At 56.4% G+C, this 817-nt stretch overlaps 1 protein-coding gene across 1 annotated transcript in view; it reads right to left on the bottom strand.

Annotated features, from left to right (window-relative positions):
- Positions 1-98: 98 nt before the first annotated feature.
- Positions 99-817, bottom strand: part of LOC119588267 (glycine-rich cell wall structural protein-like) — a 1,112-nt gene continuing 393 nt past the window's right edge. The window contains exon 2 of the mRNA XM_037936963.1: positions 99-810. Within this exon, the coding sequence (XP_037792891.1) occupies positions 99-810 (712 nt within the window). The remainder of the gene's footprint in view (positions 811-817) is intronic.

The raw sequence follows: 817 nt of genomic DNA, 5'->3' as shown, positions 1-817 counted from the left end.
TATTGTCGCATGAGTGGGTGGGTTATTATGAAATAAGTTGTATTATAAACGTTTATTTTTTAAACTGTTGCTCCTTTGTTAACTGATAGTAATGGCTTTTACTTCCTTCCATAGCTTCGACGGCCATTACCTCCATTACCTCCGCCAATACCTCCAATACTGGCACTGCTTCCAACAATTCTGCCGTTGCCACCGCCAAATCCGCCGTTGCCACCGCCAAATCCGCCGTTGCCACCGCCAAATCCGCCGTTGCCACCGCCAAATCCGCCGTTGCCACCGCCAAATCCGCCGTTGCCACCGCCAAATCCGCCGTTGCCACCGCCAAAACCTCCATTACCTGCGACAAAGCCGCCATTTCCACCGCTAAATCCGCCATTACCTGCACCAAAACCGCCATTTCCGCCTCCAACACCGCCTGCCCCAAAACCGCCATTTCCACCTCCGAATCCACCATTACCTGCGCTGTAACCGCCAGCACCACCAGTTAAACCTCCAAATCCTCCTCCAGCTCCACCTCCGACACCTCCTCCTACACCATGAGCTCCTCCAAATCCGCCTCCGCCGCTAACTACAGCGCCTCCATTTCCACCAAATCCGTGTCCGCCGTTGAATCCAGCGCCTCCATTTCCCCCGAATCCACCGGCGACTGCACCAGCTCCGCCTCCGATTCCTCCGACTCCACCGCTGAATCCACCTCCGCTGTGGCCACTTCCACCTCCACCTCCGCTGTGGCCTCCTCCACCTCCACTTATGCTGTGGCCTCCTACACCTCCACTTATGCTGTGGCCTCCTCCTCCTCCACCTCGGCGACTTCCGT

The sequence above is a fragment of the Penaeus monodon genome, chromosome 23, assembly GCF_015228065.2.
Source record: "Penaeus monodon isolate SGIC_2016 chromosome 23, NSTDA_Pmon_1, whole genome shotgun sequence".
In the NCBI taxonomy this organism is placed as follows: Eukaryota; Metazoa; Arthropoda; class Malacostraca; order Decapoda; family Penaeidae; genus Penaeus; species Penaeus monodon.
The sequence above is the reverse complement of the archived record's forward strand: the minus strand, read 5'-3'. Positions and strand labels throughout refer to the sequence as shown.